Below are 17085 nucleotides of genomic sequence, written 5' to 3'. Positions count from 1 at the left end.
AGACACTGCCACTTTCCTCAGAGCCCTGCAGGAGCAGCAGCTGATTGATAATGATAAAATCACCCCCATACAGATTCACTCAGCACGTGGATGCAAACAGCTATTTCTTCAGGATAACAAAAGGTAGAAAACTGCAACAAAGTGTTTAAAATCCCTGCAATGTACATAGTTCATCCAGAGGGGAATGTTTTTTTTTTTTTTCAACGAAAGTAAAGTTACTCTTTTTAAGCTTTGAAAATGAAAATAGATGACTGGTTGCCCTGCCCAGCTGCTCCAGTTTTGCTCATTTTCCCTTCACTTTCCTTTTTTTTTTCACCCATCTCAGTGCTGCTGATCTCCTGCCGCTCCTTTTCAGGTGCTTCCTGTCTACATGCACTCCAGTGATGAAGCCATCCAGTGATGACTGCATGGCATTCCTCAGGGCAGGGTTATCTGATGGTGTCAGCAGTGGACCTTACCTGTGTAATGTGCGTTGAAATGGCCATCTTCATTGGTGACAGGCTGACAATGCAGGAGAGCAACTGGGAGACAGCAACAGATTGATGGGGCATAAACAAAAGCACTTTATTCCGGGGTCACCAGATTTTTTTTTTAAATAAATCTTAAAGCGGAGGTCCACCCTAAAATGGACCTTCCGCTCATCGGTATCCTCCCCCCCTCCGGCGCCACAATTGGCACCTTTCAGGGGGGAGGGGGGTGCAGTTACCTGGATAATCCAGGTAAATGCACCCACTTCCGGGATAGCTCTCTGCGGAAAGGGGCGCAGATTACGCCCCTTTCCGCAAGTGCCCCGCTGCCTGCTGGGAAAACACACAGATCCCAGAGGCAGCGGGGACCGTCCTTATTGCGCAGCGTGGCTCGCGCATGCGCAGTAGGGAACTGGGAAATGAAGCCGAATGGCTCCATTTCCTGATTCCCATACCCAAGATGGCGGCGGCAGCACCCGAGAAACGATCTACAGATCGGCTTCGGGTGCCGACATCGCGGGCGCGCTGGACAGGTAAGTGTCACTATTTTAAAAGTCAGCAGCTGCAGTATTTGTAGCTGCTGGCTTTAAAAAAAAAAAAAAACGCGGAGTCCCGGCGGACTCCCGCTTTAAATTTTAAAATATTGAATATTACTTTTAAAATTACATTGACATGTTGTTAAAGCTTATATGAGATTTTAGTGATCATATTTACATATATTTTTATAGGTGGAACCTCAGGACCTCATGAACTGCCTCACAAGTCGAACTATTATCACCAGAGGAGAGACAGTGTCCACCCCTCTCAGCAAGGAGCAGGCTCTGGATGTCAGGGACGCCTTTGTTAAGGTATTGAAAGGGCCAGCAATATGTATGTACTTGAGTTTTTGTTTTATATGACATGTTTAGTCTCGTGTGAACATTAGAAGGAGGAAAGTGACACAAAACTTGAATGAGTTCAGTAAGAATTTATCTTTCACAACAAGATGTCAAAAAGCCAACATGTCTCGGAGCTTCCCTTTATCAGGGTTAAGAAACAAAAGGGTGATAGGAAAAAAGAGAGCATTACAGCTAATACATTTAAATTATAAAAATATATTTCTATAACTCATTTATTACTTTTGTTTCTGATTTTATTTACCTTACATACAGGTAGTTTTTACAGTACATTATATCATTTTCTAGAGAACATAGCTTATTTACTTATAATTTTTTATTAGGTTATCTCACTATAGATTGTGTGTTTGTAACTTTAGATCCTCAGTTTATATTATTTTATGTTAGCTTGTTTCTTAGCATGTTGGTTTTTGTTTCTGAGCCTTGATGAAGGGGAGTTCTAAAACCTTGAAACATGTTGGTTTTTGTTTCTTAGCCTTGATGAGGGGGAGCTGTAAACCCTCGAAACAAGCTGTTTTTTGTTTCTTAGCCTTTATAAGTGGGAGCTGTAAACCTTTGAAACAAGATGTTTTTTTTTTTTTAGCCTTGATGAAGGGGAGCATTAAACCCTCAAAACAAGTTAGTTTTTGTTTCTTAGCCTTGATGAAGGGGAGCTGTAAACCCTCAAAACAAGTTGTATTTTTTTCTTATCCATGATTAAGGGGAGCTGTAAACCTTCGAAACACGTTGGTTTTGGTTTCTTAGCCTTGATTAAGGGGAGCTGTAAATCCTAGAAACAAGTTGTTGTTTTTTGTTTCTTAGTCTTGATGAATGTGGAGCTGTAAACCCTCAAAACAAGTTGATTTTTGTTTCTTGACGAAGGGAAGCCTTGATGAAGGGAAGCTCTAAACCAGGTGTTTCAAACTGGCAGCCCTCCAGCTGTTGTGAAACTCCATGTTCCATGAGACATTGCAGGGCTGACAGTTACAAGCAGGACCCCCACAGGCAGAGGCATGATGGGATTTGTAGTTTCAGATCAGCTGGAGAGCCGCCAGTTTGAGACTCCTGCTCTAAACCCTTCAAACAAGTTTTTTGTTTTTTAGCCATGGTGTAGGGGAGCTCTAAAACCTCAAAACAAGTTGGTTCTTGTTTCTTAGCATTGATGAAGGGGAGCTCTAAAACCTCGAAACATGTTGGTTTTTGTTTCTTAGCCTTGATTAAGGGGAGCTGTAAACCTTCAAAACATGTTGTTTTTTGTTTCTTAGCCTTGATAAAGGGGAGCTTCAAACCTTTAAAACACGTTTTTTACTTGTTTGAAAAAATAATTTTTTTCTGAACTCATTCAAGTTTTGTGGTGCTCTCCTCTAATGTTCTCCAGACTTCTCCAGGGACCCTCTGGTTGATGGGGAGCTGCCTCTGAAAGTTGGATCCTTTTTTAGATTTTCACATACTCTGGGGTCCAGCGCTCCACCAGCCCATATCTAGTCTTGTGTGAAGGCAGAGCTGCAGGCTAACCCCTACAAGATTCAATATTTGCAAGCAACATGATTGACCTTAGCATGCACCGAAAATCTTTGTACATGTAGGTTGGGGTGACATCCACTCCTTTCTGTATGGTAGGGCATATATGGACGTCTGTTTGTATGGATCGTGGAGAAGATTAACGCCGCCATTTACCGACCGGTCTCCATTGAGCCTAAAATGATGAGAAGATCGATTGGCCTGCTGGATATTTTCGGGTTTGAGAACTTCACTGTAAATAGGTAATATAACATTGGTTAATCCTTCGATAAGAGAAATACATGGGCATCCCTTCCTCTGCAAGTGCTGGTTCCTTGGCCGTCATGCTGATTCAGTTACTTTAAAGTGGTTGTAAACCATTGACATGAAATATGAACAAGGCATTTTCCTCTATAGTGTGTATTTGCCTCAATTAAAAGCACTAAGGGGTTGATTTGCTAACACTAGGGAGGGCAAAATCTGGTGCAGCTCTGCATAGAAACCAATCAGCTTTCAGGTTTTCTTTGTCAAAGCTTAATTGAACATGCTGAACTTAGAATCTGATTGGCTTCCATGCACAGCTGCACCAGATTTTGCACAGTTTTAGTAAATCAACCTTTAAGTGTAATTTCTATCTGCTGCTTCGTTCTCCTGCTGTAAGCATGAGTCACTTCTGCCAAGTTTTCCTGACACCAAGAGAAAAATGGTGACAAGGGAGGGAGTTCAGCCAAATTTGAAAGGAAATTCCTATACCTATAATTAAATAATTGGTATTATTTCAAATTTGACTGATTTTCTTTCAGATTTTTGGATTTCTGAATTTACAAAAATTCGGAAATTTGGACATTTGAAAATGTGAAAATTGGAAGATTCGGAAATTTGAAAATTCGGAAATTTGAAAATTCAGAAATTTGGAAATGAGGAAATTTGGAAATCTGAATTTTCGTTTTTCCGACTTTCTGAATTTCCGAAAGAAGGAAAAACCGAAAACGAACAAATTTTTTGTCAGTGCACATATCTAAACTTTACATTACAAGGGTTCTCTACTAAAGGAAACACATGGAGACTTCCATTTCTTATCTCTTCCTTTGTAAAATGGTAAATGTCGTGCTAATCCAGGGGCTTCAATACTTTCTGAGCCACTGATCCAGAAAAAAGCATGCAGATCAGAAGTTGATCTTTGCTGCTTGTTTGCTCCAGGTCAGTGTCTCAGACATGTAGTCTTTTACTACAGCCAGAGGAACAAAATCTGTGTCAGAGCTGTGTAAATCTCAGGACTGGATGGACAGAAATACAAATCCTTGGAGGGTTAAACAGCCCCCTTATACAGTATGTATTTCCTTTTATATATATATATATTTGTGCCTACAGTTCAGATTTAACTCTTTACCACACTACTTTTTGCAGTTTTGAGCAACTTTGCATCAATTTTGCCAACGAGAATCTGCAGCAATTCTTCGTCCGCCATGTGTTTAAGCTGGAGCAGGAGGAGTACAACCTGGAGAACATAAACTGGCAGCACATCGAGTTCACCGACAACCAGGATGCGCTGGACATGATCGCCATCAAACCCATGAACATCATCTCACTCATCGACGAGGAGAGCAAGTTTCCAAAGGTATGGCACCCAGTCATTGAAAGGGCCTTAAGCGGCATTACACCCAAAACCAAAAAATGTCATCTATTGCAGCTTACCAATCATTAGATGTGGTGGCTGCATTCGTTTTCTTTTTTTAGGCTTTCTTCCCCTCTGTTTTCACCTGGTGATCTGGCCAGTAACACACCTCCTGTATTAGCGTGCCCCCACTCTGGATGAAGGAGCACAGAGTGCACCTTTGGACAGCAGGATTGTCAGTCTTGGGGAAGGGGAGTGTTATGCCTTGTACACACGGTCGGACTTTCCGACGGAATAAATGTGCGATCGAATCTTGTTGTCGGAAAATCTGAATGTGTGTGGGCTCCATCTGATTTTTTCCATCAGAATTTCTGACACACAAAGTGTGAGCGCTGGATTTAAAATTTTCCAAACAACAAAATCTGATCGTATAAATTCCGATCGCGTGTAGACAATTCCGACGGACAACGTGCCACGCATGCTCAGAATAAATTACGAGATGAAAGCTATTGGCTACTGCCCTCTTTATAGTCCCGTCGTATGTGTTCTACGTCACCGCTTTCTGAACGATCCGATTTTCCGACAACTTTGTGCGACCGTGTGTATGCAAGACCAGTTTGGGCCAAAATCCGTCAGAAAAAAATCAGACGGATTTTGTCATCGGAATGTCCGGCCGTGTGTACAGGGCATTAAATGTACAACATGACAAGAGGTATAATTGTTGCTGCGGCATGTGTACAACCTAATCCAGTTGCCTTTGCAGCTTGGGGGGAAAAGGGGGTGGGGGAGGGGGAGGGGGAGACTGAGGGGCGGTAAACCGAGGCTCAACTACCTATTTTTTACCACGACTTCCCCACCGGCACAATACAATGATCGCTGCTGGTGATTGTGTATATACAGTGTGTGTGTGTGTGTATATATATATATAATATATTGTCAAAAGTATTTAGCTTTGTGCACTGGTACACAGTCATATTGGAAGAGGAAGGGGCCATCCCCAACTGTTCCCACAAAATTGGGAGCATGAAATTGTCCATAATGTCTTGGTATGCTGACACCTTAGGAGTTCTCTTCCCTGGAACTAAGGGGCAAAGCCCAACTCCTGAAAAACAGCCCCACACCATAATCCCCCTCCACCAAATGATTTGGACCAGTGCACAAAGCAAGGTCCATAAAGACATGGATGAGCGAGTTTGGGGGTGAATGAACTGGACTGGCCTGCACAGAGTCCTGACCTCAACATGATTGGGATGAATTAAAACGGAGACTGCGAGCCAGGCCTTCTCGTCCAACATCAATGCCTGACCTCACAAATGCGCTTCTGGAAGAATGGTCAAACATTCCCATAGACACACTGCGAAACATTGTGGACGGACTTCCCAGAAGAGTTGAAGCTGTTATAGCTGCAAAGGGTGGGCCAATGCAATATTGAACCCTCCGGACTAAGACTGGGATGGCATTAAAGTTCATGTGCGTGTAAAGGCAGGTGTCCCAATACTTTTGACATCGTGTATATATTTCTAGGTATTCTGGGTGAGGGCGGGACAATCGGATGTGCTGATAGTGAATATTCTTGGGCTGCCAACGGGGAGGTGACCAAGCTGGATTGCTTAACCACTTGCCGACCGCTGTTGGCATTTGTACGTCCGCAGAAAGGCATGGCTGGGCAAAGTAGCATACCTGTACGTTACTTTGATATTCCCGCCATGCGCACACACCTGCCGCGAGCTCCGTGACCATTCACACGGGACCCATGGATTTGATCGCCACGGGGATACACACGATCGTGTCACAGAGCTGAAGAATGGGGAGATGCCGATGTAAACAGCATCTCCCTGTTCTGCCTAATGACAGGACACTGATTATCTGCTCCCTGTCATCGGGAACAGCGATCAGTGTCCACGTCACACAAGCCCATCCCCCAGTCAGTTAGAAACACTCCCCAGGACACACTTAACCCCCCGCCCCCTAGTGGTTAACCCCTTCACTGCCGGTGACATTTTTACAGTAATCAATGCAATTTTAAAGCATTGATCGCTGTATTAATGCTAATGGTCCCAAAAATGTGTCAAAATTGTCCGATGTGTCCACCATAATGTCGCAGTCATGATAAAAATCGCTGATCGCCACCATTACTAGTAAAAAAAAAAAAAATTATTAATAAAAATGCCATAAAACTATCCATTATTTTGTAGACGCTATAACTTTTGCGCAAACCAATCAATAAACGCTTATTGCGATTTTTTTTTTTTTTACCAAAAATATGTAAAAGAATACATATCGGCCTAAACTGAGGGAAAAAAAATTGTTTTTATATATTTTTGGGGGATATTTATTATAGCAAAAAGTAAAAAATAATGCATTTTTTTTTCAAAATGTATGATTTTTTTTGTTTATAGCGCAAAAAATAAAAACCGCAGGGGTGATCAAATACCAGCAAAATAAAGCTCTATTTGTGGGAAAAAAAATACACCAATTTTGTTTGAGAGCCACGTCGCACGACCAGCAATTGTTAAAGCGACGCAGTGCTGAATCGCAAAAAGTGCTCCGGACAGGAAGGGGGTAAATCCTTCCGGGGCTGAAGTGGTTAAGATGGGTACATTGGCGCAGCTCATTTCTCCATTAGCTTTTGTGTCCCGTGTTGAGCGGCTGCCCTGCTGCATTGTGAACACAGGAGGTGGCTCAGCACAGGCACCATTCAGGGACCACTTTGCATTTTCCCAATGAATGCAAAGTATTCTCTAATTGGATGAAATGAAGAGGTGACATCACAATCTCCACCACATCCAATCAGAGAACCCTTTGCGTTCATTGAGAAAATGCAAAAGTATTCCTTGAATGGCGCCCGTTTTTGATTGAGCGACTTCCTGTATCCAGTAAGCAGTAGGACAGCCAATCAGCACAGTACCCAAAAGCTAGCAGCATTCACTGCAGTAGTGGGGCCTACTGCAGTGATTTCCAGCTTCCACGGGGATCCCACAGCTATAGCGCTTACCAGGGCTGAACTGGGGCAAAAAATTGGCCCTAGACTTCATCCAGACCAGCCCACTTTCATTTTACAAACAAGCACAAAAACAGTTTATAAAACTATACGCAATTGTGCAAAAAAACATAAGTAGTATAACATAAGGAATCCTCACTAACCTCTTTTATTATTTCACTTATTCTCCTCTGTATTTTTCTCATCTTTCTCACATCACTGCGTGAAGTTGAGGGTGAGCCGCGCAGCCATTACCTTGTCACTGAAACCGGCCCACTGAGCCATTGGCCCTCTGGGAAACTCCCTGTAGTCCCAATGGCCAGTACATGCCTGGCGCTTACATTGGTTGTAACTGTTTAAAAATTGCCATACCTAAACTTCATTCCTTTTGCATTAACCAGCTCCGTAATTGGTTAGATAGAAATAACTTGCTTTTGGTGTCACAGGGCACGGATACCACCATGCTGCACAAGCTGAACAGCCAACATAAACTGAACACCTTTTACATCCCTCCGAAAAACAGCTACGAGACACAGTTCGGAATCAACCACTTTGCAGGCGTTGTTTACTACGAGACAAAAGGTGAGACAGCATCCTAATATCTTTCTGTGAAGCTACATCTATGAACATCTATGTGCGGGTCAGAGAAGACTAATGCCGGACAATTCGATCGATTCCAGCGGACTTTTTCTTCCCAAAGACTTGCTTCAAAATTGTCCGCCGGACCCAGCTCCTGTCAGGAAGTCCGCTCGTCTGTATGCTGGTCCGACGGACTTTCCAAATGAACGGACTTGCCCACACATGGACCAAAGTCCGTTCATTTTGAACGTGATTTCAGGTACGATGGGACTAGAGAAGGAAGTCAATCTTGCGGCTGGTATGGGTTTTAAGGGTAAGCCCCTACGCCGAAAAAATGGCGTGGGGGTCCCCCCAAAGTCCATACCAGACCCTTATCCGAGCACGCAGCCCGGACGGTCAGAAAAGGGGGTGGGGAACGTAGCAGGCTGCATGCCCTCAACATTGGGTGGGTGCTTTGGGGAAGGAGGGCTCCCTGCGGCCCCCCCACTCCAAAGCACCTTTTCCCCATGTTGATGAGGACAAGGGCCTCTTCTCGACAACCCTGGCCGTTGGTTGTTTGGGTCTGCAGACAGGCTTATCAGAATCTGAGAGCCCCCTTTAATAAGGGGGCCCCCAGATCCCAGCCCCCCACCCTATGTGAATGAGTATGGGGTACATCGTACCCCTACCCATTCACCTGAGGGAAAAAGTGTCAATAAAAAAACACAATACACAGGTTTTTAAAGTAGTTTATTAGGCAGCTCCGGGGGTCTTCTTCCGACTTCTACGCGCTTTCGGTTCTTCTCGCCGGGCTCCTCCGCTATCATCTGCTCTTTTGCTGCTCTTTTGCTAGCGGAGGAGCCCGGCTTTCTCCTTCATCGTCACCGTCGCCATCTTCTTCTTCTTCCTTCTTCTGTTCTTCTGATGTTGACACAACGCTCTCTCCCGCTGTAATGCCGTGGACATGGTGCACGGCAACTTAAAAAGGCATAAGGGGAGGGGTCACCGGGTGATGTCACACGGTGACCCCGCCCCTTATGGCGTCACAGTCCCGGGGCATGCTGGGACTATGACATCATAAGGGGCGGGGTCACCATGTGACATCACCCGGTGACCCCTGCCCGTATGCCTATATAAGTCGGGAGAGAGCGTTGTGTCAACATCGGAAGAACAGAAGAAGAAGGAAGAAGGAGAAGAAGAAGAAGACGGTGACGGCGACAATGACGGTGACGATGATGGAGAAAGCCAGGCTCCTCTGCTAGCAAAAGAGCGGCAAAAGAGCAGAAGATAGCGGAGGAGCCCAGTGAGAAGAACCGGAAAGCGTGGAGAAGTCAGAAGAAGACCCCTGAAGTTGGAAGAAGACTCCCGGAGCTGCCTAATAAACTACTTTAAAAACCTGTGCAGTGTGTTTTTTTATTAACACTTTTTCCGATGTACCCCATACTCATTCACATAGGGTGGGGGACCGGGATCTGGGGGCCCCCTTATTACTCCTCCCGGATTCCGATAAGCCCCCCGCCCGCAGACCCCGACAACCAACGGTCAGGGTTGTCGGGAAGAGGCCCTTGTCCTCATCAACATGGGGACAAGGTGCCTTGGGGTCACCAAAGCACCCATCCCCCCATGTTGAGGGAATGCGGCCTGGTACGGTGCTCGCTCGTCCCCACCCCCTTTCCTGACCGGCCGGGCTGCGTGCTCGGATAAGGGTCTGGTATGGACTTTGGGGGGATCCCTAAGCTGAAAAACCCATACCAGTCGACGGGGCTCGCAAGGTGTCAATCTCGCCGATGGAAGCGGCGAGATTGACTTCCTTTTCTAGTCCCGTCATACCTGAAGTCACGTTCAAAATGAATGGACTTTAGTCCTTGTGTGGGCGAGTCCGTGCATTTGGAAAGTCCATCGGACCTCCACCAAAAGTCCGGCGGATTGTCTGCCGGAAAGCCGTTTGTGTGTGGTCGTGTGTGTACAATACCGCTCATTCGGAAAGTCTGGCGGGCCTCCGCTGCAAAGTCCGGCGGATTGTCCGCCGGATAGTCTGATCATGTGTACAAGGCATTATTGACACTAGAGGCCTCATCCTTTGCTATCTTATGAGCCACATTTAGGGAGGAGGAGGTGTTAATTTTTAGGTATGTAAAACAATTTTAAAGGTTCAGTAACCACCAAGCTTTTCCAAAACCAAAATGGTAGAATTTTTACCACGGCAGAGGTGAGGGCAAATCTCCTAATAGGTCACCTGTTCACTTTGTAGAGATATCTTCTCCTGGTTGTCTTCTCAGGGCCAGGAAATCTCCCCAACAGGACACATATAGCAACATATAAACTTGCAAGGGTTATAACCATATTCTTTGGTATTGTCATGCTGGCCACTAGGGATGAGCCGAACACCCCCCCGGTTCGGTTCGCACCAGAACTTTCGTACGGACCCCAAATTCGAACAAACGTTAGAACCCCATTGAAGTCTATGGGACTCGAACGTTCGAAATGAAAAGTGCTAATTTTAACAGCTAATATGCAAGATACTGTCCTAAAAAGGGTTTGGGGACCTGGCTCCTGCCCCAGGGGACATGGGTCAATGCCTAAAATGTTTTTAAAAATGGCCGTTTTGGCGGGAGCACTGATTTTAATGACGATTAAAGTGAAAAAAAAAAGTGAAATATTCCTTTAAATATGGTGCCTGGGGGGTGTTTGTAGTATGCCTGTGAAGTGCCACGTGTTTCCCGTGTTTAAAACAGTCCCTGCACAAAATGACATTAAACGGAAATAACACCATTTAAAACTGCTTGTGGTTTTAATGTTATATCTGGTTCCTGCAATATGGTTGAAAATCATTGAGAAAAATGGCATGGGTAGCCCTCCCTGCCCATTACCAGCCCCTTTGGGTCTTGTACGCATATTAAGAGGAACCCTGTACCCATATTAAAAAAAGGAAATGCGTGTGGCCCCCAGGCCCTATATACTCAGAACAGCAGTATACAGGCGGTGCAAACAAGACAGGGACTGTGTAGGTTTGTTGTGTTAAGTTGAATCTGTTTGTAATTTTCAACTGGTACATTTTTAAAGTGTAGCTCCAGTCAAAAAAACTATTTTTAAGCTTTTTGGAAAACATAGGGAAGGGTTATCACCCCTGTATAATTTGTTTTGTCGTACATCTTTTTTCATCTCACTTGCTGTTGTCTCCTTCCGTTTGCAAGTAGGAGATGTTTGTAAGTTGGATGTTTGAAAGTAGGGGCCTGCCCTATATGCTCTGCAGAAATGGCGGAACAAGGTGTTGGTTTTGCCACAACATTGTAAGCCCTGAAAGTGACTCTTGGTGGGCGCTGGAGCGCCCTGCTGTGAACGATTATATCAAGAATTGTAATTACATGCCATTGTTGAACAGTGGTAGAAAAATTGACCTTTGGTGGTTGTGGTGCTGGTGCCACAACACTATAAGTTCTCACCGTTACTCTGGGTGGGCACAGGAAGAGGCCCTCCTGTGAAATATTATATCAAGAATTGTAATTACATGTCCCTGTTAAACAGGGGCAGAAAAATGTGGCCTTAGGCACTGCTGCTGGTGCCACCACACTGCAACCTCTTCCATATACTCTAGTTTTATTGCAGGAATTAGCCCTGCTGCAAAGCATTGCATCAAAAATTGTACTTAAACGCCCCTGTTAAACAGGGGCAGAAAAATTGGGCCTTAGGCACTGGTGCTGGTGCCACCACACTGCAACCTCTGCCATATACTCTAGTTTTATTGCAGGAATTAGCCCTGCTGCAAAGCATTGCATCAAAAATTGTACTTAAACGCCCCTGTTAAACAGGGGCAGAAAAATTGGGCCTTAGGCACTGGTGCTGGTGCCACCACACTGCAACCTCTGCCATATACTCTAGTTTTATTGCAGGAATTAGCCCTGCTGTAAAGCATTGCATCAAAAATTGTAATTAAACGCCCCTGTTAAACAGGGGCAGAAAAATTGGGCCTTAGGCACTGGTGCTGGTGCCACCACACTGCAACCTCTCCCATATACTCTTGTTTGATTGCAGGAATTAGCCCTGCTGCAAAGCATTGCATCAAAAATTGTACTTAAACGCCCCTGTTAAACAGGGGCAGAAAAATTGGGCTGATGGCATCAACCAGAACCAGAAATGTTCTTCCAACATATCAGCGGAGGAGGAAGAGGATAGACAATCAACATAACAGGACAGTCACTCAGCATCAGCATAGGCAGTCTTGAAGGGATGTGGTATTTAAAAAAAAATTATTCGGTTACATCAGCTTCAGGTGCTTGGTAGCTGTGGGTGATCCAAGACTGATTCATCTTGATGAATGTCAGTCGATCAACTGATTTGGTGGACAGGTGCACCCTGTGATCGGTAACAAAGCCACCAGCAGCACTGAAGGTGCGTTCCGAAAGAACGCTGGATGCAGGACAGGCCAGTAGCTCAATTGCATACTGTGCAAGCTCTGGCCAGTGATCCATCCTCAAGACCCAGTAAGCCAGAGGATTTTCGGTGGGAAAGGTGTCCAAGTCTGACCTTGCCCCTAGGTATTCCTGCACCATGTAAATCAGACGCTGGCGATGGGTGCTGGACCCGATCATACCTTGGGGCTGCGGACTAAAAAATTGTCTGAAAGCATCAGTCAGACGGCCACCTTCTCCACCGCTCCTTCTGACCGATGCCTCAGCAACACGTTGTCCAGGACCAGGAGTTTGTAACCTCCCAGTCTCTGGGAACGTGTTGCACAGACCTTTCTGCAAGGCCTCCCGGAGATGTCTCATCCTCTGCTCCCTCTGCGATGGCAAGATAAGGTCGGCAACCTTACCCTTGTACCGTGGATCAAGGAGAGTGGCCAGCCAGTAATGGTCCCTCTCCTTGATCCGAAGAATACGAGGATCCTTCCGCAGGCTTTGCAGGATCAGGGAGGCCATGCAGCGTAGGTTAGCTGAGGCATTCGGTCCGGAGTCCTCTGGGTCACTAAGGACAACATGATCCGCAGCTACCTCCTCCCAGCCACGTACAAGTCCACGTGTTTCTTGGGACTGTAAATCATCCCTACAAGACTGCTGCTGCTGCTGCTGATGCTGATGCTGAGTGCCAGCCTCCACCTCCATGCTGACACAATCATCCTCCTCCTCCTCTTCCTCCTCCTCATCCTCTTCCTGTGTGATGGGTGGCACAGCAGGAACACTGTCTGGATAAAGGGGGCCTTGAGAGGCAAGGAAGTCCTCCTCTTCCTGCCTCTGTTCTGCCTCAAGTGCCCTGTCCATTATTCCACACAGCGTATGCTCCAAGAGGTGGACAAGAGGTACAGTGTCACTGATGCATGCACTGTCACTGCTCACCATCCTTGTGGCCTCCTCAAACGGTGACAGGACAGTGCATGCATCCCTGATCATGCCCCACTGGCGTGGTGAGAAAAAACCGAGCTCCCCTGACCCTGTCCTGGTGCCGTAGTCGCACAGGTACTCATTGATGGCCCTCTGCTGCGTGTGCAGCCGCTGTAGCATGGCCACTGTTGAGTTCCATCTGGTGGGCATGTCACATATAAGGCGGTTCTTGGGCAGGTTCAGATTGGGGGTTGCTATGAATAGATCTGGCGCTATACCTATATATAGAAGTGTGTCTCCAGGGACTTAATAGATTAAAGGTGTTATTATAACCTGATATATAAGTGACAAGGTGCAATATGCTATTTCAATATAAAAAAAAAAAAAAAATATGTAGGTAAAAATTGAAAAATGTGTAAATAAAATTATTTGTCACATTGATAGATATTTGCCAGCGTGCTGGCTGTGAAATGAAATTATGTGCAAAACCATAAATAAGTGATCACTTCTTATCTGAAACATATAAATACCCAAAACATATAAAGTGCTGCTGCTAAGTCTGCTTAATATATAGTGACAAGTATGAAATATGAACGCAGGTTTACCAAACTGTAAAAATTTAAAGTGCACAAATGTGACAGTAGAATATGCATGCAATAATAAAATACACAATAAATATATGATAGATATCAGTACATCAAATGGAACATGCCAAAAATGGGAGTGAAAAAAGTGAAAAAAATTAAAAAAGGTAAAAATGGAAATATTGAATATTAGTCCAAGCAAATAAAAATGTATAAAAAAAGTGTAAAAAGAATATATATGGAAAAGAGCAAGAAGTCTCTGGTGCAGTGCGGTAAATGTGGTTTTTTCCGTGGATAAAAGGAGGGGATGTGGTAGATTCAAATCTATTCTTCATGCATTGTGGACACTTCTAGGTTGTACTCTCACCAGAAAAGTAACCCCATCCGGGGAGGATCAGCCTTCACAGTATGAGCTACTGTGTCGCTCTCTGGCTTGCTTCCAGTGGACTGCTGGGGATCCCTCGTTATTTCCCGGTGGAGTGTGCCACAGTATGTATATGTTAAAAGAGAGGACCATCCATAGTGTGATACCGTATAAAACAATTTATTAATCATATGCTTAAAACTACTCACAATTCTTGATATAGGTAATGGCATAAAAGGTTTGCTGTATGAGAAGTAAGGAAGCTGCTGCGAGCGTTCCGTTCGGCTTCCACGCCGTTTGTGTTGAAAGTGTGTGTTCGATAAGCCACGCCCTACGCGTTTCGTCACTAGGACGTCATCTGGAGCGGCCATCTTCACACACCTTACGCTCTATATAGAGCACAATACATCTACAGCGCATGCGCGGGCAAACGCCGCCATTTTGGATATGGGAATGCCCTTATGTCGAATAAAGCGCTGCGGTGATTGTGTTCCTGCTACTATCCTTTGGTGTATTCTGCAATTTAACCCACCGGAGGTTTTTCAAAGCCTCCTAATCATGTGTGTACATATTCATGTATATATGCCTATTCTTTATACTAAAACCAAAGTTATAATTACAAACTAATAAAATATAAATATAGATATGAAAATACAGAGAAAAATGCAAATAAAAATGACATTAACGATAAACAGACCATGCTATAAAAAGTAGAGTACAGATGCCAATAATAAAATATAAAAAAAAATTATTAAAAACTTAAACGGATAATACTTAGATTTGGTTATATGATGCAAAGGGAAGGAAGTATGTTGTGAATAGGAATGTTCATTCCTTAGCAGCATAAAGTATATCTGGGCAAAAAATAAGGATGCATGTGTGTATTGAAGGATTGGATTAGAATGAGGTGAATGAAATTTACTTAGTATAAGATGTTTGGACTTTCCGACTACTTAAGTTATATAAAACCCTATGTTCACACATATATACACACATATATATATATATATACGTATGTACAAAGAGAGGAATGTTTCAAGGTTAAAAGTGCCCCTCCACAATTATTGTTTTTTATATTGAATAATGGGTTGAGATGTTGTTTTGTCGAATAGATGACATTCGACCCTCAGTACTACAGGCTTCATTTGATCCAAATTCGACCTTTCTTTAATGTTTGAATGGTAGCTAGTGTTAAGTGGAGCATTCGGCCTAAAGTGCTGTGGACTATATTCGATCACAAGTTCGACACTAAGTAATATATTATACCTTTGGTAATATTGTAGATAGAGTTACATATGATCTGGATGAATTATTAAAAATTAATTAAAAATTTATAAAAATTGATTAGAAATTTAATCCAAAATTAAAATTGTTGGAGATTTAAAAGTATTTTTTCAAAAAAATTTTTTTTAAAAAGAATTTTGAATTAAAAATTAAAAATTAGTTATGAAACAATTCAAATCCAGGTCTATGTTCATTCCTGCTGGGTGTAGGCTTTCTAAATTAAAGATCCACCTTGTTTCATTCTGTGAAATCTTTTTAGTCATGTCTTCTCCTCTCCAGTGTCCCTTCACTTTGTCAATGGCATAAAAAATCATTTGATTGGGATCTTGGTTATGAAAATCTCTAAAATGCCTCGAGACACTGTGTTTATCATATCCTTTCTTAATATTTTTGATGTGTTCACTGATTCTTATATGTAGTTCCCGTGTTGTTCTTCCTACATATTGTTTGCGGCACGGACATTCTATAACGTATGTCACATGCGTGCTTTTACAGGAAATCAGTTCTTTTATGAGGAATTCCCTTCCATTGGTAGCTGACATGAATTTGGTGGTTTTTCTTTGGGTTTTTTTGCTTTTGCGACATGGGAGACACTGTCCACATTTGAAGAAGCCTTTCAGGTGTTTACTGATTTTTATGTGTCGTGGGGGATCGATAGTATTTTTAACTAATTTGTTTCTTAGGTTAGGGGCCTTCTTGTAAATAAAAGCGGGGTTATTGGGTAATATTTTCTTTAGCGTTTCATCTGTTTTTAGGATTGGCCAATGTTTCTTTATGATCTTTTCTATTTGTTTGTGATGTCTATTGAAACCTGTAAAAAAAGCCGTTTCTATATTTTTCTTGCTCCTGGAGGTCGTCTTGTCCTCTATTAGTTTTCTTCTTTCCGTTTTGTTTATGGTTTCTTTAAGGGCTCTGAGATAGGGTTCTTTGTATCCCTTCTGTGTGAATCTTCTAATTATAACCTCCGCTTGTGCTTCAAAATCCTCTCTTTTGGTGCAATTTCTATATATTCTTAAGAGCTGTCCTTTCGGTATATTGCCTATCCATCTTGGATGGTGGCAACTTGATGTAGGTATGTACCCATTTCTGTCCGTAGCCTTAAAGAAAGTTTTTGTACCTAGTGATCCTTCTGACTTAAAAATTTGTAGATCTAGGTAGTCTATACTTTGTGTGTCCCATTTTTCTGTGAATGTGATGCCATAAATGTTATGATTTATTTCTTCCAGAAAGGACCGTAGTTCCTCTTGGGAGCCCCCCCAGACTATTAAAATGTCATCTATATACCTTCTGTACATTTTTAGATTCTCTCTGGGGGTTCCATAAATTTGCTCTTCTTCCCAGTGGTCCAGGAATAAATTTGCTACGCTGGGTGCGTATTTGGCCCCCATGGCAACTCCCTTGGTCTGGACATAATATTTGTCTTTGTACCAGAAGTGGTTATGTTTCATTGCCAAGTCTAATCCTTCCAATATGTAGTCTATTTGTTCTTGTTTTAAATCAGATCTTCTGTGGAGGGCCCATTCTACCGCATTAAGGCCGT

At 43.5% G+C, this 17085-nt stretch overlaps 1 protein-coding gene across 4 annotated transcripts in view; it reads left to right on the top strand.

Annotated features, from left to right (window-relative positions):
* MYO7A (myosin VIIA) overlaps positions 1-17085 on the top strand; it is a 344985-nt gene that overhangs the window by 91570 nt on the left and 236330 nt on the right. For all 4 annotated transcript variants that reach the window (XM_077451417.1, XM_077451415.1, XM_077451416.1 and 1 more), the window contains 4 exons: positions 1196-1315; positions 2963-3105; positions 4250-4460; positions 7884-8019. In XM_077451417.1, the coding sequence (XP_077307543.1) occupies positions 1196-1315; positions 2963-3105; positions 4250-4460; positions 7884-8019 (610 nt within the window). The remainder of the gene's footprint in view (positions 1-1195; positions 1316-2962; positions 3106-4249; positions 4461-7883; positions 8020-17085) is intronic.

The sequence above is a fragment of the Lithobates pipiens genome, unplaced genomic scaffold (assembly GCF_037356315.1).
Source record: "Lithobates pipiens isolate NorthernLeopardFrog02 unplaced genomic scaffold, aLitPip1_a1.2 Scaffold_23, whole genome shotgun sequence".
Classification (NCBI taxonomy): Eukaryota; Metazoa; Chordata; class Amphibia; order Anura; family Ranidae; genus Lithobates; species Lithobates pipiens.
This window is presented reverse-complemented; position numbering and strand designations above follow the sequence as displayed.